This window comes from Protobothrops mucrosquamatus, unplaced genomic scaffold (genome assembly GCF_001527695.2).
Source record: "Protobothrops mucrosquamatus isolate PMUCROS unplaced genomic scaffold, P.Mucros_1.0 scaffold141, whole genome shotgun sequence".
NCBI classification, from domain to species: Eukaryota; Metazoa; Chordata; class Lepidosauria; order Squamata; family Viperidae; genus Protobothrops; species Protobothrops mucrosquamatus.
In genome coordinates this window covers 570,914-592,533 of record NW_015386507.1, presented here as the reverse complement: position 1 = coordinate 592,533, position 21,620 = coordinate 570,914, and the positions used below count along the sequence as shown (strand labels likewise).

The 21,620-nt window shown below is 65.4% G+C and overlaps 5 protein-coding genes across 5 annotated transcripts; 4 read left to right on the top strand and 1 right to left on the bottom strand.

The window, feature by feature from the left end:
• The first annotated feature begins 733 nt into the window (after positions 1-733).
• On the top strand, positions 734-3,207 carry LOC107285026 (serine protease 55-like). Its single transcript, XM_015813168.1, has 5 exons — positions 734-806; positions 1,271-1,430; positions 1,830-2,083; positions 2,237-2,376; positions 2,863-3,207. Exons 1-5 carry the CDS (start codon positions 734-736, stop codon positions 3,205-3,207), a joined length of 972 nt encoding a protein of 323 aa, XP_015668654.1.
• A 1,940-nt stretch (positions 3,208-5,147) lies between these two features.
• Positions 5,148-10,748, top strand: ZMYND15 (zinc finger MYND-type containing 15). Its single transcript, XM_029283582.1, is given in 14 exon segments — positions 5,148-5,438; positions 6,243-6,460; positions 6,550-6,705; positions 7,067-7,227; positions 7,310-7,468; positions 7,656-7,700; positions 8,417-8,503; positions 8,608-8,724; positions 9,074-9,162; positions 9,418-9,538; positions 9,750-9,875; positions 9,972-10,030; positions 10,222-10,382; positions 10,568-10,748. Coding segments are annotated over 14 exon segments (1,971 nt in total).
• Positions 10,749-12,551: 1,803 nt separating this feature from the next.
• Positions 12,552-14,863, top strand: TM4SF5 (transmembrane 4 L six family member 5). Its single transcript, XM_015813166.1, has 5 exons — positions 12,552-12,725; positions 13,296-13,376; positions 14,112-14,251; positions 14,394-14,586; positions 14,849-14,863. The coding sequence occupies exons 1-5, from the start codon at positions 12,552-12,554 to the stop codon at positions 14,861-14,863; spliced, it is 603 nt and encodes a 200-aa protein (XP_015668652.1).
• Positions 14,864-15,584: 721 nt separating this feature from the next.
• VMO1 (vitelline membrane outer layer 1 homolog) lies at positions 15,585-16,946 on the bottom strand. Its single transcript, XM_015813164.1, has 3 exons — positions 16,782-16,946; positions 16,283-16,404; positions 15,585-15,888 (listed from the first exon to the last, which is right to left on the bottom strand). The coding sequence occupies exons 1-3, from the start codon at positions 16,944-16,946 to the stop codon at positions 15,585-15,587; spliced, it is 591 nt and encodes a 196-aa protein (XP_015668650.1).
• A 2,542-nt stretch (positions 16,947-19,488) lies between these two features.
• On the top strand, positions 19,489-21,483 carry GLTPD2 (glycolipid transfer protein domain containing 2). Its single transcript, XM_029283581.1, has 4 exons — positions 19,489-19,591; positions 19,678-19,772; positions 20,280-20,389; positions 20,961-21,483. Exons 1-4 carry the CDS (start codon positions 19,489-19,491, stop codon positions 21,481-21,483), a joined length of 831 nt encoding a protein of 276 aa, XP_029139414.1.
• Positions 21,484-21,620: the final 137 nt, after the last annotated feature.

The following is a 21,620-nucleotide window of genomic DNA, read 5'->3' as shown; positions in this document are numbered from 1 at the left end:
AGCGGGCTGCGCCTCGGGAGGAAAGTGAGGCGGGAGTCGGAGCCCCCGCGACGCTCGCCCGCTGCCATCCCTCCTCTCCTCTCCTCTCCCCGAGGCCGAAAGCGAAAGGCAGGCGGCCGGCCGGGGGAGCCGCGCGGGGCTTTCCAACGCCTCCGGCCTCCTGACGCGCCAGTAAGCGCGGAGGCGAGCGGGGGACCGCCCAAGGTTTCTGGGCGCTGCCCAGCCCGCCTCCCTGCCTGGCCCAGCGCCGCTCCCGGCCGCTTCCTGGGAGGCAGAAGCGGGACTGCTCCAGGGCCCCGGACGGGGCGGGACGGGGCGGGGCGGCGGCGCCTGGCTCCGGCCTTCCCATTGCGGGCGCGAGGGCAGGGCCGACCCGGCGTTGCCTGCTTCACTCGGGTGAGCCGGGTCGGCTCCGGCGCTCTGACTCAGGACGGGGAGCCCACATCCCCCGCCGCCCCGTCCGGGTTTGTCGTGGGCGCCGCGGAAGGGCCTCCCCTTGGCTGCCTCGGTTGGGGCTGCCCGCCGCTGGCAGGGAGGGAGGGCCTCGCGGGAGCCCCCTCGTGCCGGCCCAGCTTCCCGGCTTAGAGGCCCCGTCCCCACCGTCGGAAGGGCCGGAAGGAGGGCGGCGGTTCTGCACCGGTGAGGTCAACACCTGGAGCTCTGTGATGCTACGGGGTGTGGCCAGAGCCCCGCCCACACGCCAAGGGCACGCCCACCGGCTTTGGGGTGCCGCATGGACTCGCCGGTGCCGCTCGTGTGCCTCCTCCTCCCGCTGCTGCTGCAAGGGACCGGGGCTCGGGCCCAAGGTGCCAGGGGGGGCCTTTCGCAGGGGGAAGGAGAGGGGCCCTGCAGGCAGAAGCGCCCCCCTCCTGGGCAGGGCAGCCGGAGGGAGGGGGGCCCTCCTGGGGTCCCAGCAGACTTGTCATGTCAGGGGCAGCGAAGGCGGAAGGCTGGCCCACCGGAGGCTGCACGTGGTCCCCAGGCCTTCAGAATAGTGCCCCCCCCAAGGAGGTGCAGACCCAGCCCAGCAGGGTCAGGAGGATGCCTAGCTGTTCCACGGGAGGCCCCAGGCGGGCCCTGAGTCCCTTGGCTGGGCTGCCCAGTCAAAAGGGCCTTCAAAGGTCCACAGGAGCTGTGTGGGGCTCTGATTCCCCAGAAGAGCGGGGTCTCCTTGAGACGGACTGGCAGGGCGCCCCTCCCACTTCACTGAGTCCTGCGGTGGGGGGGACCACAGGGGCCACCTAACAGGCCGGCTCCTTTTCCGTCTTAGGCTGTGGCTACCGACCAGACTTTGATGCGCCCCATGCCTCCCTTTTGGGCAATGCCCGCATCGTGGGGGGCACGAAGGCTCGTGCTGGGAAATGGCCCTGGCTGGTCAGCATTCAGACCAGCTCCTACCACTTCTGCGGGGGGAGCATCGTGCACCCCTGGTGGGTGCTGTCTGCCGCTCACTGCTTCACAGAGAGAAGGTAACTGGCCGGAGGGCATCTGGGGGGGGGGGAGTAGCGCGTGAAGGTGGGCAGGACCAGCCCTGCCTCCTTCTGCAGCCCTTCTCAGCAGAGTCTCCCTTGTTCCTGGGAAGCCCTCGGTGACCGGAGGCTGCCCTGCACTGCAACCCCTTAGCTGCAGATGCTTTGTGTGCCCTCCTTGCCGGTCTGCCCTGCCCATGGGGGAAGAGCTACCCCTGGCAGGAGAGGAGCTTCTGGGGCCCCTCCGTGCCAGGAAGGGTCGGGGTCCGGCTGGCACTCCCCCTCCATCTGCTCACACACAGACGCTTTGCCGCTCTGCCCCCCAACTGACCCCCCGCCTGCCCTGCCCTCCCCATACAGGGAAGGCATCAGGGTGGCGGCAGGGAGCAACTACCTGGGCAGGAACAACGTCACGCGCTGGGTGCGCAAGATCCACCTCCACCCGCTCTACAACCCCAAGACCTACGACAACGACCTGGCGCTGCTGCTGCTGCACAAGCCCATCCCCCACAGCTGGTTCCACACCGCCCTCTGCCTGCCGGACCACACCATCGTCCCGGACGACAACATGTGGGACAGCTGCTTTGTGGCTGGCTGGGGCCTCACCAAAGCCGGTGAGCCAGATGCCCCCCAGCAGGAACCCAGCAGGGGCCCCGCCTCTTCGCACACACCCCCCCAGAAGTGAGCGGGGGGGACTTGCCCTGCCCTCTGAGGCTGAGACCGAGGCCACTTGCCACCCTCTCTTCCCCCTGCTTGACCCCCTCTAGGCTCAGATTTCGGCTCTCTTGAGTTGCTGGACATCCAGGTGGGCCTGGTGGACTGGATCTTGTGTCTGCGCTGGCTGCACTCCATCACCAGGAACATGATGTGCGCCGGGTATGAGGAGGGCGGCCGGGATGCCTGCCAGGTAGGAACCCCCTTGGCTCCCCCCACCTCTGCCCACGTGCCTGGCCAAGGCCGGACCCAGTCCCGGCCTCCGAGGAGGTGCAGCTCAGAGGGACCCTGAGATCTGTGGGGAGCAGAGCTGGGCAGGCTCAGGATCCAAAGGCCAGCCGCCCATTGCCCGGGCCGGGTTCAGACGCCTTACCAAGGAAACGAGGCTGATTCACAGGATGGTTGACCAGCGCCTAGACCAGTTGATGCGTGGGGCAGCCCCACGCACCAGCCCAGGCCCTCCTCGGCCCCAGAGGCTCCTGCTTGCCTTCCCCCTCAACAGCGTCATCTATCCCCCCCCCAGGGCTGCTTGCCTCAGTGGAAGAGTCAAGGGGACCCCTGCTCAGGACACGGGGAGGGGGGCATTCCTGCCCAATCCTGCCCCACTGGATTCCCTGCCCTCCATCCTCTCCACCTGTCCCAGCCCCTCCCCGATTCCCTGCTTCTCTCGCCTCTGCAGGGGGACAGCGGGGGACCCCTGATGTGTCTCCCGCCCAGCCACAGCGGCCACGGCAGCCCCCGACGCTGGTACCAAGTGGGCATTGTGAGTTGGGGTCGCAGCTGCGCAGCCCCCCGCAGCCCAGGCGTCTACACACGAGTCTCCAACTACCACTCCTGGCTGGAGCAGACCTCGGCGCACGATGGGCGCCCCTTCCAGGTGCCCCAGATCCCCGTCAGCCCCTCCCCGCAGCACGAGAAGCAGAACAACCTCTGGGCTGACGTGGACAGCGGCGTGGTCCCCGTGGCCCTCCCACTCGTGCTCTGCTCTCCCACCCTGGCGGTGCTACTCTGGGCCCTGGGCTGAGGGGCAGCGAGAGAGGCGGGGCCCCGGTGGCCGGCCTGGAGAGACCCAAGGATCCCAAGTGACGTGGGGCGTTCCCGCAGCTTGGCTTGGTGCTTCAATAAATATTCTTGGATAAGCCTGGCTCTCTGCTCGTGTGGGGTAGGGCAGAAGCCCCCAAAGCCAGTGGACCTATGGGGGGGGGACCTTTCGCCAGTGGCGCAGAGGAAGGGGAGGGGCAGGCTCTCCCCAAGTGGCTGGGCAAGGGCAGTAAGCTGAAGTCAAGGTGAGAAATAGGGAAATAAATAATAATAATAATAATAATAATAATAATAACCCTTCTGTCCTGGATGACCCCCTCCCCCACGCACACACTCTCCCCCCTCCAGCCCCAGCTGAGCACGTGGTGAGGTTCTCTGCAGGCTCAGAGGCCTCTTGGTTCTGCCAGGGCGGCATGGAGCATCTCGACCATGGGGGGGCGGTTGTAGGGGGGGCCTTGATTTGGTCTTTTTCCTCACAACACCAGAAGTGGTCAAAGTGGGACCCGAGAACTGGCAAGTACCTCCCCCCCCAGTCCAGCTGTGAGGAAAGAAGTTGCCTGGCTTGGGCTCAGCCCGGCTTGCGGGAGGGAGGGCAACCCATTCCCGGCACCCCAAGGTCCAGAGCAGCAGGAAGAAGCCGGGGGGGGGTTTCTCTGCTGGGCCAGGCGAGGCACCTCAGACCAAGCCCGGAGGGAGCCAGGCGGAGGTGGCAGGTGAGACCCACGTAGGGCTCTGGCACACGTGTGCCCAGCTACGTGCCAGACCACACAGGGCCGTGTGGTGGAGAGCCGGCCTCTGGATGGGCTGGCTGCCCCAGGGAGTCGCCCTCAAAAATGGATGCCCTTAATCTTCCCCAACTGGCTGAGGCGATGGAGGCAGGCAGAGGAATGGGGGAAGCGACTGGGTGGTGCCCTCCCCGTCCCTTGAGCTGGAGGGACCCCAAAGCTGAGCACCCTCAGATCCCAGCACACCAGGAAGCCCACTGCGGGAGCTCCAGGGCAGGTGCCAGGTGGGGCCCCACGGTCAGAAAATGGGCTGGCCTGGCTGGCTGGGTGGGACATAGAGGCCCTGGGGGGGTGGACTGGATGGCCTCGAGGGGCCCTTCCCACTTGAGGATGCCGTAACACAAGAGAGGGGGCTCTTGGCAGGTGAAGGCCTGAAATCCTATGTGGGAACGGAGTTGGGGGTGGGGAGCAGCACCAGAAAGAAGCGGGGCAGCCCACAGGGGGGGGGCTAACGGGAAGAGAAAGGAGCTCAGAGGGGACCCCCCCCCAACTGTTCAAGCTGTAAAAGGGATTTGTACTTTTAGATGTGCACAATTCTGTTGATGCCTTTCAATAAAGTGGAATTGGCTCATCTGGCTGAGTTTGCCCTCTGCCTGCCTGGAAAGCCCTTCGCTTGTGGGGGGCCCTGGAGACCCCAGAGCAGCCCGCCTGGACCGGCCATCCGGAGGCAGCAGTGAGCAGAGGGCCCTGTCCGAGAGGCCTCTGCCAGGGAGGGGGGAGGGGGGAGGGGAGGCGGCAGGCGGGTTCCGGAACCCCTGAGCTGGCAGCGCAACCCGGGAAACCCCTGGCTATTTACCTTTGAAGAGGTGGCGGTACTCGCTTCAGGTAGATGGCAGGCAGGCTGGGCCAGGAGGGTGGGGGGGCGCCCTGCCCCCAAGGGCGGGGCAGAAGTGGGGGGAACCGTCATGGGCCTCTCTGGGGGAATGGGCCAAAGCTGGGTCCCCCACCCGGTGGCCGTCAAGGACCCCCACAACTCTCACCCTGGGGAAAGGGGGGCTCAGGAAAAGGGCTGCCCCAGCCCCAGCCTTGGCTGATCTGGGCCCCTCTGCCCCTCTCTCCCCTGGGCGGCTTTGGGGCCCTGCAGGGGGGCAGAGGGGGCCCCGCTTTGCCACTCACGGGGCGGCCTCCCTCCGCAGGCATGGAGTTTGTGACCGGCTACCGGGCCGAGATCCTGGACTTTGCCGAGCTGCTCTTCGGCTGGTACCAGCGCTTCCTGCTGGACGCGGCCTGCCGCCGGGGCAGCGAGCGGCGCAAGAGGCAGGAGAGCGCCATCCGCCGCCTGCCGCCCGACCCGGCCCTCTGGATCCTGCACCTGCTGCCCAACCGCCGCCTGGCCTTTGCGGTGGCCGACCCCGGGCAGCAGCTGGGCGGCCGCTTCTACAGCGAGGAGGCGCTGGCACTGCCAGACCTGGAGCGCTTCATCACCTTCGTGGGGGCAGGGGGGGAGGAAGAGGAGGAAGAGGAGGAGGAGGAAGAGGCCACCGCCACGGAGCCAGGTTTGTGGCTGAAGCCACCGGCCCCCGAGGAGGACTCGGGGCTGCGGCAGAAGCCACTGAGCTGGGCAGACCCCACAACCTTTGACCTTCACTTAGCCTCGGCCCGGGCCAGGCGGGGGGAGGGAGGCGGTTGGGGTCTTGCAAGCTGGGAGAAGAGCCCCCAATTCCTCCAGCCCCAATTCCTCATCTCCTGTTTCCTCAGGAAGACTTTTGTTTAAAAAAATAATAACTTTTACTTCTTTTCTACCTTACTACTTGTTACTAAGCCCTACCCCGCCCTGCCTTATCCTATCCTATCCTATTGATGGTTCAGCTAGTCTGCTATCCTTTGTTCCTTGAGCTCACACCAAAGTCTTAGCCATCATGTAACCACCATCAAGCCGCCTTCTCTTGCTGCGCCTGCGGCTGAAACCTTGTTCCCCCCCCTGCCCCCACCTAGTGGCTTTGCCCGGTCCTGGCCGTGCTCTGCTCCAGACACCGTGGGGCACCTGGGCTCCCCCCCAAGGAGGTTGGAGAGAGACCCCCAGACACTTCCCACCCGCCCCACGGGCTGCCCCTCCTCTGTCTCGGCTTCTCCCTTCTCCCAGGTTCTCCAGGGGACCTTTGTCTATTTATTAGATTTATTTTGTTTGGAAGGGGCTCTTGGCGACTGTGCGGGGGGGGATATTCTGAGTTCTGCAGTGAGCCCCCATCCCCCCCTCTCTCCCTCCCCTCCCTCTTTCTGCTCTGCAGGGCAGCCCCTGTGGCGTGTTGAGCACCTCCTACTGGTGACCGACGAATATGGCACCATTCTGGGCTTTGACTTCCTGCTGGGGGGCTCCCTGGGGGCAGCTGGGCAGGAGCCCCTGGAGCCCCGGGCCCTCGCCTTGCTCTGCTACAGCATGTTCTGCCCCCTGGGCGCTGGGGAGCCCCGCCGGCCGAAGCTGCTGACAGTGGGAGACCCCGCTTTGCACAAGTGAGTGGGCGGAGGGTGCTTGGAGGGGGGGGGAAGACTTCTTCTCCCCCCCCCACCCCTGACTCTCTCTCCCGCTCCGGCCCTGGCAGGTCCCTGGAGCCCCTGCTTGCTCGCCTGGGCATCAAAATGAGCAAAGGGCCGATGCGGGGCTGGGGCCCCAAGCCCACCTTCTCCTTCCCCACCACACGGGTGCGGGCCTGCCACGTGTGCAAGCGACACAGTTTTGAGGGCCAAATCTCAGCCTGGTAAGTGCAGAGCGGATGTAATCGCACCCCCCCCTCTGCCTGAGCTGGGGGGGGCTCCCCTTTCCAGATCACCAAGGTTTGGGGGCAGCTGCCCATCCGCCAGTCTGCCCCAAGGGCTCGGAGACCCTTCTGGAGCCTTTGATGGCAGCCTCGGGGGGGGGGCTCTGGGGGGCTTTGAGAAGAGACCGGACAGCCTTTTGTCTCAAATGGTTTCCTGCTTGAGCAGCGGGTTGGACTAGAGGACCTCCAAGGTCCCTTCCAACTCTCTCATTCTGTTATTCTGGGAAGCTTGCCCTGCCCCTCCTCTGCCCCTTGGCCCGTCTTGTGCCCCTGTGCCCAGCTCTCTTTCCCCCCCCCCCAGCCAGCACTGCCGCGCCGTCTTCTATTGCTCGGAGAAGTGCCGGAAGCTGGACTGGACCCGCAGCCCCGAGGACATCGGGCACCAGTTTTGGTGCCAGCGCATGGCTGGGTACATGAGCCACGCCAGAGAGCTCGCCAACCTCCCCTTCACCTTTACTGCCGGTAGGACCCCCGCTACACCCCTATCCCAGGGAGGGGGAGACTGGCGCTAAGCTGTGGGCCCCACCTTGCCTTCCCTCCCCAGAGGTGACCAGCGACACCTTCAACAAGGAGGGCTTCCTGCTGGCACGAGGGCTGACCCGGGGATACTGGGTCGCGGAGAGCATGCTGGTGAGGGCCCCCGACTACGGGCTGGGGCTGCAGAAGGGCTCCGCCAAGACCCCCGTGCCCTTCCTCCGGAGTGGTGAGTGGGGCCTGGGAGATGCAGCAGGCATGTGGGCAGCTGTGGCCGTGGCGGGTATGTGCCAGGCGCAAATAGCCTGGCCCACACACGAAAGAGTTCGAAGTAGCTACTTTATTGCTGATGCCTGTTTCACAGGAATCTCCCCAGAGTGGTGGTTTTCCCCTGAGAAAGTCTAGATGAGCCTCAGGGGCATTCCAGGGGAGTCGGACCCCTGCCCTGTCATGTCCACATGGCACTTCCACACTTCCAATAGCCTGCTTGACCCCCTCCTCCCGACTGGGACGGTCTCTGTCCGGCATCCGGCCCAGCCAACACCATTCCGTCACAAACGGCACCTTGTACATTTTAGGCTACAATTCAAGGTGCTGGTCGTCCCCTCTGAGGTTCTTCCCAGGAGACGAGCTGGTTACCTCAAAGGGCCACCCACGGCCGCTGCCCATCCGATCCAGCGGGCCAGAGTTGGCACCCTTCACGCCTCCTCCCCCATCAGGGGGAGCTGCCCTCCGAGCCGGGTCTCCCTCCCGTCCTGAGGACAGAGCGGATGGCGGCGGATGGCAAATTACCCCCGGGGGTCTCCAGACTTGACAACTTTAAGGTTTGTGGACTTCAACTCCCAGACTTCCTCAGTAAATTTTGCTGCCTGAGGAATTCTGGGAATTGAAGGCCACGAGTTTTAAAGTTGCCAAGCTTGGAGAGCCCTAATTTACAGGCCTATGTGAAGGAGTGAATAAATTGGGTGGGGGAGGCCGTGCAGGCCCCCCTCCAGTGAATAGGGAGTAAGGGGCACAGTCTGGCCCACCAAGAGTGGCAAAACTATCTCCCCACCTTTTTTTGGCCCTCCCCCAGGAGCACTCTCGCAGGACACTCGGGGGAGGGGAGGTGGCGAAGACGGGGGTCTTCCTGGCCTCCTCATCTTGCACAATGGGGGGGGGCTTTCTCTCTCTGCAGGAAACCCCTTTGAGGCACTCAGGCCAGAAGGAGGGACGGCGCTCCCTCCAGCCCCCCCAGAGCCCCCAACGCCCCGGACATTCTTTGGTGAGGGGGGGGAGCACGGCCCCTTTCCCCTCCGCTGCACTTCCACAGACCCTCCTCATCTGATCACTGTTCCTCTCCCCCCCGCCCCCACCCTTTTCCTCTAGCATCCTGGAAAGAATACTACCAGTGGCGGGGGCTGCCTCTTGGGGCCCCCCTGGCCGTGCTGCTGACCTACCCCCTCACTGCCTACTACATCATCACCCAGCTGGCCCCCCAGCACTGTGAGTGGGGGTCCCTCGGCAGCAGAGGAGGGGAGACGGGCCTTTGGCGCAAATCGGCTTGAAACCCGTGGCCAGGGGACAGAACCTGGGCGTACCTGGAGGAGCCTCAGGTGGCCACGGGTGCAAGGCCGGGATCACCCGCCGTGGCCCAGTGCTCGGCTAAAGGGAGCGGACTGCCGCGTCTGCTGCCCTGGGGAGGCGGGGGAGGGGCTGAGGGCGGTATCTCCCCCGAGGGTGGGGGTGTCCACGCAGAAGGGCCACCGCAAGATGCTCCCCATTCAGGGCAGCCGTCCTGCCTCCAAGGCTCTGAGACTTCTGAGCGGGGGTCCCTAATCCCCCCCCCTTTCAGTTCCAGAGCTAAACATTTTGAACAAACAGTCCCTCAAGATCCACGTGGTGGAGGCCGGCAAGGAGTTTGGTGTGCTGATGGTGTTCTGGGTAGGGAGGGGTCTCTGGGGACAGGGGGGGCGGGGGGAGGGCAAGGGGGCCACTGTGCCAGACTGAACTGGAGCAGCTCTGCTGGAGAGAGCCTGGGAGAGATGGGACCCGGAGCCGTTGCCTGCCCCGATTTGCAGTCCTTTCCTTCCTTCCTTCCTTCCTTCCTTCCTCCCTCCGTCCCTCCCTCCCTCCCTCCCTCCGTCCCTTCCTTCCTTCCTTCCTTCCTTCCTTCCTTCCTTCCTTCCCCTGTTGCAGGAGCTGTCAGTGCTGCTCCCTCACGTTTCTCTGGAGCTGCTCTTTGTGGGGGACACGTTGCCCCCCGAGTTGGACGGCCAGCAGTTCCTTTTGCAGAGAGATGTGAGTCTGCCTCCCCTCTGTTTATACCTGGGGGGGGGAGGTGCCTTTCTTCCTGCCCTCCCTTTTCACCACCAGAGAGGGGGGGGGGCAATCCTGGCAGATGGATCTTGAGGGATCTTGAGGAATCTTCTGGCTGATTTGGCCAGGGGTGGTGGAGGTCCCACTCTCTGGCTGCCTTTGACCTTCCCCCCAACTGGGTGATCACCTCCCCCCCGCCTCTTTCCAGGAAGAGCAGGGGGTTTCCGTCCAGCCCGGCTTGGGCCCCAGGGCCAGAGGGGGCCGCCGGGAGCTGCAGCTGGGCTTCAGTGCCCACCCCTACCACCTCCTGCAGGCTGCCAAGCCGGACCTGGTGATTGGTGAGAGGACGAGGAAGGGGGAGGCTGGGGGTGGGGAGGGGTCCCGGCTCTGCATCTAACACAGGCCCCACTGTGCCCCGGCTTTCTTTCGCCCAGGGTTCAACGCCGGCTTTGCCCTGAAGGAGACCTGGCTGAGTGCTTTGCCGCGACTGCAGGTGAGGTGCCGCCCGCCCGTCCCGGGCACACAGGGCGAGGAGGCCGTCTCAGCAGCCCCTGCCAGAGGGAAGTGGCGCCCAGCGGTGCCTTCTCAGCCCCTTGCCTTGGCAGCGATGACCAGCTTGGTCCAGCCTGGACCTCCCCCCCCCCCGCCTGACCCTGGCAATGACGATGCTTCTCTGCCCCACAGTCCCTCCGAGTGCCGGCCTACTTCACCGAATGCAGCGCCTACAGCTGCGCCGTGGATGAGGCCGCGGTCTCCATGGCCACGGGGGGCAGTGCGAGCCCCGCCCAGGTCAATCCCTTCCGTTCGCCCTTCCGACAAGCAGGCATTGACAATGCCATGCCCTGGTGGGTACGAGGCAGGCCTTGGCGCCCTCCTCCACGACTGGCAGTTGTTTAATTTCCCTCCCTCCCCCCCCCCCGGCACACAGGCCCTTGGGGCAGAGGGGCCCACCTCGGGGCATTTGTGGCAGTGCCCTCCTGGCCCCGTGCCTGCCCCCTTCCCCCCTCAGGTGCCGCCTCTTCCCCGGCAGGTACTGCAACGCCTTCATTTTCCACCTGATCTACAAGGCCTCGGCCAGCAACCACCGGCAGAGCTCGGTGCCCCCTCCGCAGCCGCTCCTGGCCAGCGGGAACCTGGAGCCGCCCGAGCCGGCCCGCAGCCGGCGCAAGGACAAGCGGCAGATCCGAGCAGCGGGACGCCGGCGCAAGTGATGGGGGGAGCAGAGGAAATAAAGCAATGATGGACACACCGAGACTCTGTGCTGGTTCACACCTTGAGCAGAGAGTTGGACTAGGGCAGGGGTAGGCCTCCTTGGCTCTTTTATGACTCGTGGACTTCAACTCCCAGAATTCCTGAGCCAGCCATGCTGAGGGGAAAGGGAGAGGTTTCCAAGCGGAGCCATGCCGGCTCAGGAATTCTGGGAGTTGAAGTCCAGGAGTCATAAAAGGGCCAAGGTGGCCTAGCCCTGGACTAGGAGGCCCCTGAGGTCCCTTCCAGCCCTGGAACTCGGTGCTCTCTAGGTTGGCTGGCAGCCCCACAGATACCAGTTTCTTTGGTCTCTGGAAATGCCCCCAGGGCGAGGCAGGAGCAGAACGCAGCCCAGGACAGCCGAGGGCCCCAGAGGGCAGCGTCCCTCGCGATCCAAAGCAGCAGGCGCCTTGGGTACCAAGGGAGCCTGGGCCCCAGGGCCCGCCCCCCCCCCTTGCAGGCCTCTGCTCGGGCCAGAGCAAGCAGCAGCCGTCGTGACTGACATCCACCCTCCCTTTGCCAATGCTGCACACCCCTCCTCGGGGCCCTCCCTCCGCCTCTGCTAGTCCCCTCCCCACCACTCAGGTCCGTCTCTCCCGGGCACCCCCAGGGGTTGGGGGCAGAGGCAGGTCTAGACTGGCGAGGCAGGCCGATGGCCCTTGCACCGGAACCGCCTGGCGCTCAGCCCTTCTCTTTGGACCCAAGAGGGGGGGCTCTCCCTGCTCCCCCAGCATCGGGTTCCTTGTCAGGGAGCATCCCCGGCCGGCCTGGGAGACCAAGGAGAGCAATGGGGGGTGCAGGTGGCCTGGGTCTTCCCATGGGGCTCCTGCTTGATGGAAAGACGCGTGGAATTTGTGGCCCAAGGCAGGTCTTCCGTGGCCCAGAGACAGACCCAGCAGCCCCCCCCTTGGCCCGTGTCTCCCCAGGGAAGGAACAGGCCATCCCTCTCCTCTGTTGGCCGCAGGCAGAATGCATCAGAATCCCCCCTGACAGAAGGGAACATGCCCCCCCGTGTGAAATGGGGCCCTCTACTGACCCAGACCAGAGCAGGCAAAGGGCCACATGGACCGCCCCCCCAGCTCAAGAAGGGAGGCCTGGATTCTTATCACCTCCCCCTCCTTGGACCCCCCCCAGCCACGGTCCTTGAGGGAGGTCCTGGCAGTTGCCCAACGGAGGGTGAACAACCGATGGGCAAACATGCCTGGACACACACATACACACACACACCGGCTCTTGAAAATGGGCCGGGAGAGTTGACCACAGGAAGGGTGGGAGACCTGGGGAAGCCGAGAGGATCCCAGTGGCATCAGAGGGGCTGTGGAGGGGGCTGTGGTGAGCAGATGGCCCAAAGACGCTGACCGGAGACCCTCTTCCCCAGAAGGACGGAGAATGTCCTGGTCTCGCTGACCAAAGGAAGTCCCAGCCAGACCCCCCTCCTGCCACCGAGCCACCGAGCAGGGCTCCAGGTTCCTGAAAGCTGCAGAGCCACGGTTCACCTTGGCACTCCTGGCGTTGGGCTGGCACAGACCCTGGACTGTGCCCTCTGCCCTGAACAGGAGAGATGCCAACCCTGCATCTGGAAGGCCTGCTGTGTGGCCCTCAGGCCCCTCCCAGCGCTCGGGGCCACCTGGCCTGGAAGAGGAAGAAGGGGCTGGATGCCGGTGGGTGGAGTGCCGCACGCAGAGGAGCCCTTTGGCCGAGCGATCTGAGCAAACAAGTCTCTCGCTCGCTCTCTCTCTCTCGCTCTCTGCCCCGGCCGCTACACCATGTGCACCGGGAAGTGCTCCCGCCTGGTGGGCCTCACCCTGGTGGCCGCGGCCCTGGCCTGCATCGTGGCCAACGTGCTGCTGCTCTTCCCCAACGCTCAGAGCGATTGGACGCCGGACCACATCACCACGCAGGCCTGGCTCATGGGGGGCGTCATCGGCGGGGGGCTGATGGTGAGTGGCCCGGATGGGGCAGGTGCTTCGTCCGGGGGTCTTCCTGGACTCTCAGGAGCTGCCCTTGCCGGAGAGCAGCTTCACCCTGGGGCCCCTTGGTGCAGGGCGAGGGGCGAAGGGTGGCTCGCTTACTTGAGCTGGGAAGAGTTCAGAGGGGCACGGAGAGGGCCAGGCTGATGCTCCGGGGTGGGGCAAGACCTCCGCATGTCTGGAGGCAGAACACTTCCTGGATTTCCAGGGCAGGGGGGAGCCTTGGGGGGAGGGAGACCCTTACCCCATCTGCCTCTACACCCTTTGCAAGCAGAAAGCCCACAAAGGCGTGACTCTGCCCCCCCCGCCCCCTCCCTCAGCCAAAAGGGCTGTGCTGGGCCGGCTGATTCTTCCCAAAGCTCAGCTCTGCTCCTTCTGGACTTTGAGCCGGGCGCTGGGCTCTGCCCTCGGTGCCAGCTGGTGACACTCACGGGGAAACCGGAAGTGCTGCACACCGTGGCTGCCTGGCTTCAGCCTTCCCCGGGGGGGGGGTCTGGGGCAAAGGGGCACCTCCAGACCAGCCCCCTTCCCTCTCCACAGGTCCTCTGCACTGGCTGCTCCTCCGTGCGGGCCGGTGGGAAGGGATGCTGCGGCTACGGATGCTGCGGGAATCGCTGCCGGGTAGGTAGAATTCCCTGGGTCCCCTTGACGCTGAACCCCAAAGTGGGCTGGGCTTTGGCCAGGCTCGGCCCGAGGTGGGCTTGCCGTTGGTGGGGTCCTGGGGAGTTCATGCCGAAGCCAGGTGGGCCAACATAGGTAGGAGCTGACTGTTCCTGGTGCACCTGTGGGCTCAACCAAGCCTCCTTGGCTCATCTGGAAAATGGGGTGCTGGCTGGCAGGGATGTCACAGCTTACGAGAATCCTGCCCGGAGGGGGCCCCCCTCTTCTGTGTGGGGTGGCCTTCAAAACCTGCCAGGCAAAGCCAGCTGCTGGCCACACGAGGCGGAGGGGAGTGGCAGGCTGAGCCAAGGGACATGGGAAGCATCCTCCAGAGGGGGCGAAGAGCTGCTCCCTCGGGTCTGCCAGGTAGGAGAGGGCAAAGCCCCACAGCCACCCGATGGGAGGAGGAAGGGGCTCAGAAGGGACACCCTCCCCCGAGCGTCTCAAGTGGCAAAGCAGAGGAAAGTTTGCATGTTCAGACGTGCAACGTTTCCACAGAGGAGAATTGGCTCAACCGGTCAAGTTTTCCCATTTGCTCTGCCTGGCAAAGCTGGCAGGCTGGGCGCCCCCGGCCTCTGTGTTTCACTCTGCCCTCCTCGGCTGAGGGCCCGGCGGGGAAGGCCCGAGGGTGCAGTGTGAGAGGGGAGAGCCAGAGGGGCGAGCCCTCCCCCACCCCCTCTCCCTGTCCCACGGCAGATGCTGCGCTCCGTCTTCTGCTCCATCTTCGGGGGGCTGGGCGCCTTCTACTGCCTGGTGGTCTCCTCCACCGCCCTGGCTGATGGGCCCCTGTGCGAGACGGAAGGCCAGAAGTGGGAATCCCCCTTCAAGAATCGCAGGTGAGCAGGCCGGCTGGGGGACGGGAACCCCCCCCGGCCCACCCCACTCGTGGCTGGCAAGGCTTCTGCCAAGGCTGAGCCGTGGGCCAGTCCGTGCCCTGTGGGGCGCCCTTCCCGATCTGAGCTCTCCCCTCCCCCACAGTGACAGCTATCTTCAAAACAAGGCGGTGTGGGAGGTGTGCCTGAACCCCCCCTCCATCGTCCTCTGGCACATCGTCCTCTTCTCCATCCTGCTCGGGCTGAGCCTGCTGGAGACGGTGCTGTGCGGCATCCAGGTGGTCAACGGCCTCCTGGGCACTGTCTGTGGCGACTGCCGCAAAGACGCCGACCGAGCCGTAAGTGGGCAGAGAAGGAGGGGCCTGGGGTGGGTGGGCAGGAGGGAGGGGCTGGGGGGGTCAGGGAGCAAATGGCCCCAGGAGACGGGGGGGGGGGAGTGAGGCAGACTCCCTGGGAACAAAGCCCCAGGCAGGCCCCACCTCCCTTGCTGACCTTGCACGGGGGGGGCTTGCAAGCGTCGGGGGGGCTGTCCCTACATGAGACTTTCCACCCTTCTTTGCCACCCCTGTAACTGGCGCTGTCTTTTGGCTCCCCTGGCAGGGGGAAGGCCTGTGAGACCCACCGACTGACAGAAGCTCTTGCACCAACATCCACTCCTCCACCCACTCGCCCCCTCCCCAAGTCTCTCGGCCAGCAGGGGTGCAATCTTGAAGCTTTATTGGAAGACCCCGAAATAAAAATCTCTCTGCTGCAGCCGCTCCGGAGGTTCTTGGGCAGAGGAGGGGGGCCTCGGGGGTGCTGGGCGGTGGGACCTGTGGAGAAAAGGCCGGTGGTGAGCGGAGGAGGGACCAGGAGGGGCCCAGGCGGGGGCAGCGAGAGCCTCTTCCTTGCAGGGCTGTGGGACCCCCAGGGGTTCCTGGGGCCAGAAGCTGCCGGCCTGCAGCTGAGCTGAGGGCATCTGGTCTGGGGAGGGCGGAAAGGACCCGCTGGGCGCTCCGGGGCAGAGCCCCTCTGTGGCAGGGAAAGGGGCGCTCTGGGGGGGGTGTCCGAAAGCAGTTGCTCCCACTCCCCCTGGTGAAGGGAAGGAGTGGGGGGCAGAGGAGGGCTGCTGGACGGTGGAACTGCTGTGGCCTTTCTGGTGGCCGTGTGGAGGGCTGGAAAGCGGGGGACGGAGAGTAGCCCCCCGGGGTGTCTGTGGACTGGAGCTAAGTGGGGCCAGTTCTCGGGCTCCCTCCTCTCCCCACGCATCAGAAGGGGCTGTGGGGGGTGCCTGTTTGAACCAGACCACGCTGATCACTCACTGCCTGCTGGGGGTCCGGCTGAGGCCTCCGTCCGCTCACTCGGCGCAGCAGAAGAACCGGACGTCGTTGAGGGCAGAGTCATCCATCAGGACGCCCCGGATGGCCTCCTGCTTGGTCTGGATCCCACACAGGCCCTTGCGGCAGGAGGGGCTCCAGGCTCCGTACTCCCCCCAGGGCAGGCCTTGCCCCTCCAGGACCCTCCCATCTGAGCAGAGAAAGCGGAGATTGGTGGCGCCCATGTAGTCGCTGACGCCACGCCGGACACGCTCCACCCGCAGAGAGAAGCCGGTCAGGTAGCTGCCCGGGGTGCACCGGAGGGGGTCATTCCAGTGGCCCCACCTGAGGGGAGGCAGAGGCAAGGAGGATTCAATGCTGGCAACCCTCCTGCCACCTTGGGCCACCTCCTCCCTCGCACTGCCAGGCTCCCCATGGAAGAGAAGCTTTTGGCCGGAAGCCCACTTGCCCCCCCCCCAGGGACCCAGGAGGGGCCTTGCCTGGGCAGCCTGGGGCTCTGCTGATTGCATGCGCCTTTTCTGAGCACAGGGAATTCTCCTGTGCACACACACACACACACACAGTCTGATATAAAGCTGGGGCCAGGGAGCAACACAGCCAGGCAGGTGGCAACAGTCCACTCTGCCTGCCCTGGGGCCGAGCAGCTGAGGAGGAGAAGGGCGGTGGATGGTGTGGGAAAGGGGGGCTGCCGAGGGGGGCAAGCTGGGGACTGACTCACACGTTGCTCTGGGACTCCACCGTTTTGGCCTCAGGCTTCCCACCGTGGCTGCCATCCGTGCAGTGCAGCCGGACGCCGTTCAGGGCCGTGTCGTCTTTCGTCTTCCCTTGATAAGGCTCCACCTGGACAGCAAGAAAGATGGAGGAGGGACGCTCCGGCCACGAGGGGCTTCCAGGGAATGGCCACTTAGGGAGGGGAGGCCGGGGGGGGCAGGCAAGTCGGGGTCAAAGAGCAGGTTGGACACAAGCCGCTTGCCAAGTCAGGAAAATGGGGAAGGGGCTGATAACCTGAGGGTGGGTGGCAACTAAGAATTTGCTCTGTAGGTGCTCAGAGCATTCAGCTCTCCCTCACCTGGCCTGGTCGGTCTGCACTCCCTGGAATGACCCCCTCCGCCCCTCCATGCTTCTTCCCCTGGGCTCCCCCCCTCCCCCCAGCGTCCACCTCTTCAAGCAGGACCTGGGCCTGGCCCCCAATCCAGGGGCAGAAGAGGGGAAATTACCTTGAGGCTGAATCCCGTGGCATAGGTCCCTCGGGGGCACATTTCCTGCCAGGCCCAGGGCCCCCAGGGACCCCCGTTGGACACCCCAATGGCAGACCAGCTTTCTGGGGCAGCGCCAGTCCCCGCCAGGGCTGCCGCCAAGAGCCACAACCAGAGAGCAGCCATGGTGCCCAGCGGCATCTGCCTGGCGAGGGAGCCCTCGCTCTGGTTTTATAGCCTCTTGCCAAAAAGGGGTGGGTGGGTGGTCAGGATCAAATGGCCTCCGAGACCCCACCTGGGCCGCTGAAGGGGACAGGTTCAACCGGTTAGGATTAGGCAGAAGGAAACAGGTGCGGAAACCCAAGACCACGTCTTGAACCCTTTGCCAGAAAGGAGACAAAGGCCGGATCGGCAGGGGGGGCCCTGGGCGCTCCCTCGGGGGCCTGGGAAGCCCCCGCCTGTCCTGAGCCAAGCCACCCTGCCGGCTGGGATGGGCGGGTCCCAGAGGGGCGGCCAAAGGCCCTGCAAGGGGCTGGGGGCTCTGGGGGGGGGCTGACAGGAAAGTCGGCTCAGAACCAAGGGAGCAAATGGAGGTGTTTGGACTCTCACCTGGGCAGAAAATGTGTGTGTGTGTGTGTGTGTCCCTTCTCTCTGCCAGTGCTGGGGCTTGGGACCCCCCAATGATGATCAGGGTCTGGAAAGCAGGTGGGCACCAAAATACCTGCCGGATGGCTACCGTCGGATCAGGTGGCAACTGGCGATTTGGATGGTTTTAGAGGGACTGGGTAAAAACACTGGGGAGGGGGGAAGGGGCTGAGTCGGGGGGGGCGCGGAGGGCTAGAGCCCCTCCCATTTTATCCTACACCCTGTGAGGAGCTAAAAAAAGCCTAAATGCCACAATGGGCTGCAGAGGCCAAGATCTCCAGGAGGCAGGGATAATGTTTATGGTGGGTTTTGAATGAGGGAGGGGGGAGGGGGGGCATCCTTAGCAACTGCCCTAGAGCCAGGCTCTCCCCGAGGCCCTCCCCTCCCCTCCCCTCCTAAGGCGGGGCCGATGTTTTGCAGACCACAAAGGCTGCCCCCCTCCCAGCGTGGGGACCCTGCCAGCCGGCTCAGCCGGTCCAGAGACCCTGAGAGACCCTCAGGAGGGGCTTCCAGCTGCTTCTCCCAGCCAGGAGCTCCGTTAGAGCAGAGCCCCCCACCCCACCCCACCCTGGGCCCCTCCAGCTGACCAGCCGTTCTGAGCACAGGGAGCGGCAGGGACCCCTTGGCCCGCCTGGGCTGCTTCCCCGCTTGGGCCTGAGGGCCGCAGGTGGCGGGTGTGTGTGTGTGGGCCAGGGGCCCTGACTGCTTCCAGGCCCTCTGGAGTCCCTGGTGGGAAAGGAGCCGCAGTGGGGGGTCCTCAGGGGATTCCCTCCCGCTGCTCCCATTCAGGAAGCCCCCTGGTGCCAGGAGGGGGCACCTTTGGGGCATGGCCTTCACCCTTCCCTTCCCTTCCTGGCACCCAGGTGTCCTGGGAGCCCGAACCCCATTCACACTTTTTCCCAGGGCAGCAGCAGCAGCTCCCAAGAGGTTCGGCAGCACAACTTCCACACAGGCGACATCGTGGTGCCTTTCGCTTCCAGTTCCGGATTCCCCACTGCCAGCCCCCCCCCTCCATCGCCTCCTGGGATGCTTCCCTTCTCCAGCTCCCCCCAGCCCTGCCCAGGGCAGCCTCAGATGCAGTGTGGCCCTCTGGGCCCCCTCGGCCCTCCTGGCTGAGCCTGGCTGCCCCTTTCCCGACTGGGCCGGTCCTGGGGCTGATTTCACGCCCTTTGCCAGTGTGGCCGTGGCTCCCTCGGCCCTCCAGGACCCGGCCCGGCCTTTCCTTCCCTCAGCTCCACCTCTGCTCTGTGGGCCAAGCCGGGCCCCACCAAAGGGCTCCCCAGGCAGAGAGCACCCCCGGGGCCTGTGGGGCTGGTGGCCCCCATCCCTCTGCCTCCCGGCAATTCCAACACCCGGACTGGAGGGGGGATCCAGGCAGGGAAGCAGCCCCTTCCAGTCCAGGGGCGGGCGGGGGGGGGAAGTGGCCATCAAAGAGCCATTTCTGAGGCCTGCTGGGCACCGTCTCCTGCCCCCCCCCCCGGTCCGACCTGGCTGATCAGCTGGGGGAGGGGGAAGATGGAGGATGGAAGATCTGGAAGCTTCAAATGGGACTCAGTGGGCCTCGCTTGGTGCCCTGCTCCCACAAAGGGGGTCAAAAAAGGCCCCTGGGGGGAGGGTAAGGGGGGTGGCCCGGAGAGACCGGCACTTGTCCAGCAAAGCCCCCTCCTGTCCAGGGCCCGGTCCTTGATCACAGCCCCGTTTCCCCCAAACCCAGAAGTTCCGGGCAGCCCCCTTTCCAGGGGCAATTGGTTCCAGGGGGAATTGGACCACCCCACTTGGGTTCCCTGCCCAACACCTCCCTGTTGAGGGTCAGCCCTGACCCCCTGGCCCTCCCCCTGAAGAGCCCCAGCAGCCCTTCCAGACGCCTGGGGGGCTACCGGCCCTCTGCCCGCCAGTTCCAAGCCACCCCAGGGAAGCCCGAGAGCCCTGCTGGAGGGGCCCCCTCAGAGCCGCCCAGCTCGGCCCTCCCTCCCTCCCCCTCCCTCTGTCCTCCTCCTTATCTCGTCCGGAAGGGAGGGCGGAGGGCGGAGGGCAGGGTGCAAAGGCCCGGCTGGTCCTGCCTGGAGGAGGCAAAAGGCTGGAAATGGGGGCTCTTGCTGGGGTTCCCCTGCGCCCCTGCCAGCTCCTCCTCCTCCTGGGGGTCTTCTTCCTCCTCCTCCTCCTCTACCTCTCCGGCTGGCACCTCCGTAAGTCGGGAACTGGGCGGGGGGGGGCAGGGAGTGCCCAGGGACTGCAGCTCACCCGCCCCCCCCCCGTGTGTCTCCTCCTGCAGCAAAGCTCCCTCTGGCTGCCTGCGTCCAGGGGGGGCATCGGTGCCCGTGGCTCCGGGAGACGCTGCCCAAGGAGGAGGAGGAGGAGGAGGAGGAGGTGAGAGGAAGAGCAGGGCAGCTTTGCTGGCCTTATCAGTTCACGGGGGAGGGGGGGCTGTATCTTCTTCCCCCTTGGCTGGGAGGGTGGCTAAAGTCCCTCTGGAGTCTTGCTGCAGTTGACGGACCATCAGGCCCAATAATTGGGGGGTGGGAGGGCCAATTCCCCATGGAATTCCACCACCCCCCCCCCGCCTTTGAAATCCCACCAAGGCAGGGTTAAAGTTGATGGGCAGATGGAGGGAGATCCGAAGGGCCCTCGATAGGGAGGGTCAGCTGGAAGGAAGGTATTTTGGGACTGTGGTTTCCCAACTGGTAAGGGGGGGGGGAATGGAACTTAAAACCAAAGGAAGGGGGATTAAGTGACAAGGAACTCTGAGGGGGGGGACTTAATCCTTTCACTCCCGCACCGCCCCCCCCCGCCCCCAGCACTTCTTTGTTTGTCTTCTTGCAGCTGGGCCCTGCGCCTGCCCCCGCCTGGACCCCGACGCCCCCCCTCCCTCTCCAGGGCGAAGAGTTTGACATCAGGCACCTACAAAGGGCTTTCTCGGCCAGCCTCTCCCCCCGGGGCGAAGTCCTCCTCCAAGAATACCTCCAGGGCTGGAGACAGCTGCTCAAGTGAGGACGGCAAGTAGAGGGGGGGGCGGCACTTGCCTCTTGCGCAACAATGGGGCGGGGCATCCCGGGAGGTCTGGGCCCAAAAGACAGGACACGGGGAGAGCTGGGGAGCGCCCAAGGCCAGCGGCACCCTTTCTGCCAACTGCCCACCCCAAGAGTGGCTTCTCCCTCCGAGGGTGCCCGCAGAAGCTGCGGGGGGGGGGCTCCTTGGCCAAGGCAAGAGAGCTGGACACACACACACACACTTTATCTCTGGCGTTCCTTCTTGTCATCTCCTTCCTGAAAGAGAAGGGGGCTGTCTGGGGGCCTCCCCCTGGCATGGCTCCCTCCGGTTGTGTGCCTCAGCCGTGCCCTTGGCCCACTCCGGCCAGGAGCCTCTTCTCCCAGGGGCCAAGCAGCTGCCCGAGAGAGCCCCACTGGCCTCCCAGCGCCCCCCCCCCCGCCATCTGGGTTAAGAGCCGCCGGCCCCTTTCTTTGCAGGGCTGGCAGCACTGGGAGGGGAAGCCTGTGGGTGTCAGCCGGCCGGGGGGGGAGGGGGGTCCCTAGCTGCAGCCACTGCTGTCCTGTGCAGGTTCCTGGACGTGCTGGGCAGAGCCTTTGGGCTGATCTCCCAGGAGGTCGAGTCCAAGATCAGCATCCTGCAGCGGCATCAGGAGGGGCCGCACGGCCTCCACTACCGCACCGTGCAGTCCATGGTGGACTTCGAGCTGGCCTCGGGCTTGGTGGGCTTCCAGTCCCTGCCGGCCCATCAGCCTCCCTCGGGCTGCCGGACGCTGCTGCGCCTCCATCGCGCCCTGAAGTGGCTGGAGCTTTTCCTGCGCAAACTGGGGACCAGCCAGAAGGACGAGAAATCTTCCCGGATGTGTGCGGAGGCCTACCAGGTGGCCCTCGCCCCGTATCACAGCTGGTGGGTGCAGCAGGCCGTCGCCCTGGCCTTCCTGGCTATGCCCTCCCGCCAGGAGCTCTACCACATCATCGCGTGGGAGAAGCTGGCCGCTGGCACTGTTGTCCTGACCACGGTGGAGAGCCTGGGCCGCGTCTACAACGTCACACAGGAGGTCTACTCTGCCCATGGGATGCTGGAGCTGCCCTAAGAACGCTCCAGGGCACAGGCTGCCCCCCCCCCCCCGCAAGGACCGATGCGGGCCCGGAGATCTACTCTCCCAGGCAGAAAGTGGCTTGGAGGGGGCTGTTCCTACCCCATGGACCACCCAGACAGCAGCCCCCTTTT